The sequence below is a fragment of the Clupea harengus genome, chromosome 1 (genome assembly GCF_900700415.2).
Source record: "Clupea harengus chromosome 1, Ch_v2.0.2, whole genome shotgun sequence".
Taxonomy (NCBI): Eukaryota; Metazoa; Chordata; class Actinopteri; order Clupeiformes; family Clupeidae; genus Clupea; species Clupea harengus.
In genome coordinates, this window is record NC_045152.1 from 579,636 (window position 1) to 582,135 (window position 2,500).

The window sequence follows — 2,500 nt, forward strand, 5'->3', positions numbered from 1 at the left end:
CGGGAGCGGACCGCAGCCTAATTTAATACGAATCCTCTCTCTGGGCGTAATTATGTGGCATTATCACGCTGACGAAGCTGATTAAGTGACATTTGAAATGGACTAAGAATGTCTTTTATTATTGTAATTTCAATTAGACTCCTCATTACGAGTCGTATTTTAATGAAGGCTTTATTGTGATGTTATGCTTGATACTAGACGAGCCAGAGTCTCTCTGTCGTTCTTCATTTTCTTCCTCTTCCTCTCCTTCCTTCATCAGACCCTTACGTGAAGGCCTCGCTGATTTGCGATGGGCGTAGGCTGAAAAAGAGGAAGACCTCCATTAAGAAGAACACGCTGAACCCAACCTACAATGAGGCGCTGGTCTTTGACATTCCAAACGAAAACATAGAGAATGTTAACGTGATCATTGCAGTTATGGATTATGACTGGTGAGTCCTAATGGCTGTGTGTGTGTGTGTGTGTGTGTGTGTTATTGACCATAAGGGAGTGTGATTACTGCACATGTACATGTGTAAAGATATTCGTACATCTAAAAGCACATACTTCATCTTACAACCCACCAAATAGTACACACTTGGCACAGTCTCAGAGACAATGCAAAATTAGCTAGATGGCACAATTTTGGCCTGTAGCAATAATGTATAACCACTTATCCATGAAATTTGATGCTGCTGACTATAGGATGTAAATACCTTTGTTCCCCGCATTGTGTATGTATGTGTGAAAGAGAGAAAGGGAGAGAGGAGGGAGACAAGGTGAAAATGCAGTGAGCAGAGACTACAGGGTAATACCCTTTCAGCGCTGGCCGAGTAATAGGGCTATTTTCTCTTCTTGCATTGCTATTGATTCAGGGGGCCTGGGGGTATGAACTATTAGTCAGTGGCTGGGGAGCAGACTATTAGTCCTTTCCTTAATGGCACACCGGCTCATTCCTCCTTCACAGAGGCGCCGGTTAGCGCACCTCTCACCTTTGTTTGCCGAGAACGAGAGCAGAAGGGTGTCTCGTTGCCGGGTGACATGAGCAAAGCAATGGCTCCGAGATCCCTGACCACCAGGTCACCGTCTGCTGTTTTTCCCCCTCCCCCTCCTCCTCCTCCTCCTCCTCCTCCTCCTTACCCAACATCTTTTCTTTCATTAGGACTTAATGCGTGACATGCTCAGATATGACTAATACTAATATGACTAATTATCATTGTGCGCGAGTATCAGGTCGTTAATAGAGCGGTGACAGTGCCATTATGGGTGCAGCTGTGCTGGAGGTCGTTTTAAAGTCATTATTAACGGCGCGTGGTGTCTGGCTTGTTACTTTTGCTCGGCGAGAGAGGTGATGGGTGTTGCCGGTCTGTTGAACATTTCCCCGAGTGGCCTCGTGAGTCAGTCTGTCTCCCTCCCCACCCCCACCCCCACCCCCACCCCAACACTTCCTTCCTTGGTGGACGTCTCAGCTTGTTTTACATAAAGGCAGGGGCCTCATGAATAAACATGGTTTATGTAAATGCTGATGGAAAATAGTGTCTGGTGGTAAAGATGTGAAGTATCCCTGCCAGTGTTTTTGCTGTCTGGCGCACCTTCCTCTCGTCGCAACGCCGTGCCGTGCACGGGTGTGTGTGTGACGCATAGAGTCACTGCATATGTTTACAACTCAATAGCCGTTTAAATAAATATAAACAACATCTACATTTAAGAGGCAAGACTGCACAACCCAATTTCAAACTCAGTTTTTTTCCCCCCTTCTTGTGGTGTTGCCTTAGCCCAACATTATCATTCTCATTATCCGAAAATATGGAGATTTATGTCACACAGCAAGAATGTTTACTCGTGACTTATTCGCTCTGTTCAGAAATTTCATTTTTCATAGACTTTGTATAGGGAACCAAAAAGAGCAATGTCCTGCCTGTGGTCATAATACTAAATCATTCGTGCTTTGAGTGATGATTTATTTACATTTGAGGAGAAAGAAAAGTTTATCATTTCATGCAGTGGACTCCTGGAAGTGAGGAGAAACAGAAAACAAACACAAACAGAACAGAAGAAGCTGCATCATGTTCCGTGAGAGAGCTGTAGTGGCAGATGACTACAAATGTCTTCCACAGGGACTGCTTAACTTCTGGAGCTCTCATTTTTTTGTTTGTTGTTGTTTTTTTAGTTTTTTTTGGAGCGGGTGGGGGGGGGGTTTGCTTCAAACAGACTGCAAATGGCAGGTCTCTATAAAAGCGTGCCTCAGACAACGTGGAGAAAACTCGCCCCTGATCAGAAGAGCTGGGTAGCTTGGCTGGAGAAAAAGGCCTCTTTGCTCGTGCCTAAGTACAACAGTACCATGCTGTTTTGGGTCCTTGTGAACATACAGTAAATGAGCCGAAAGAAAATGAAGGCCATACTAGTCCTTGGTTGTTTTCCTCAGAGAGCAATGGATGTTGCACCTGCAGTTAGTTTTAAAAAGTCATTGAAGATTAGTCCTAGAAAGCAGCCTTTTTGGGGGGTGTTTGTCTGTCATTTC

At 44.8% G+C, this 2,500-nt stretch overlaps 1 protein-coding gene across 1 annotated transcript in view; it reads left to right on the forward strand.

Annotated features, from left to right (window-relative positions):
* The window catches only part of syt3 (synaptotagmin III), a 28,501-nt gene that overhangs the window by 23,804 nt on the left and 2,197 nt on the right, over positions 1 to 2,500 (forward strand). Inside the window, 1 exon segment of the mRNA XM_042707750.1 lies at positions 260 to 431. Coding sequence (XP_042563684.1) covers positions 260 to 431 — 172 coding nt within the window.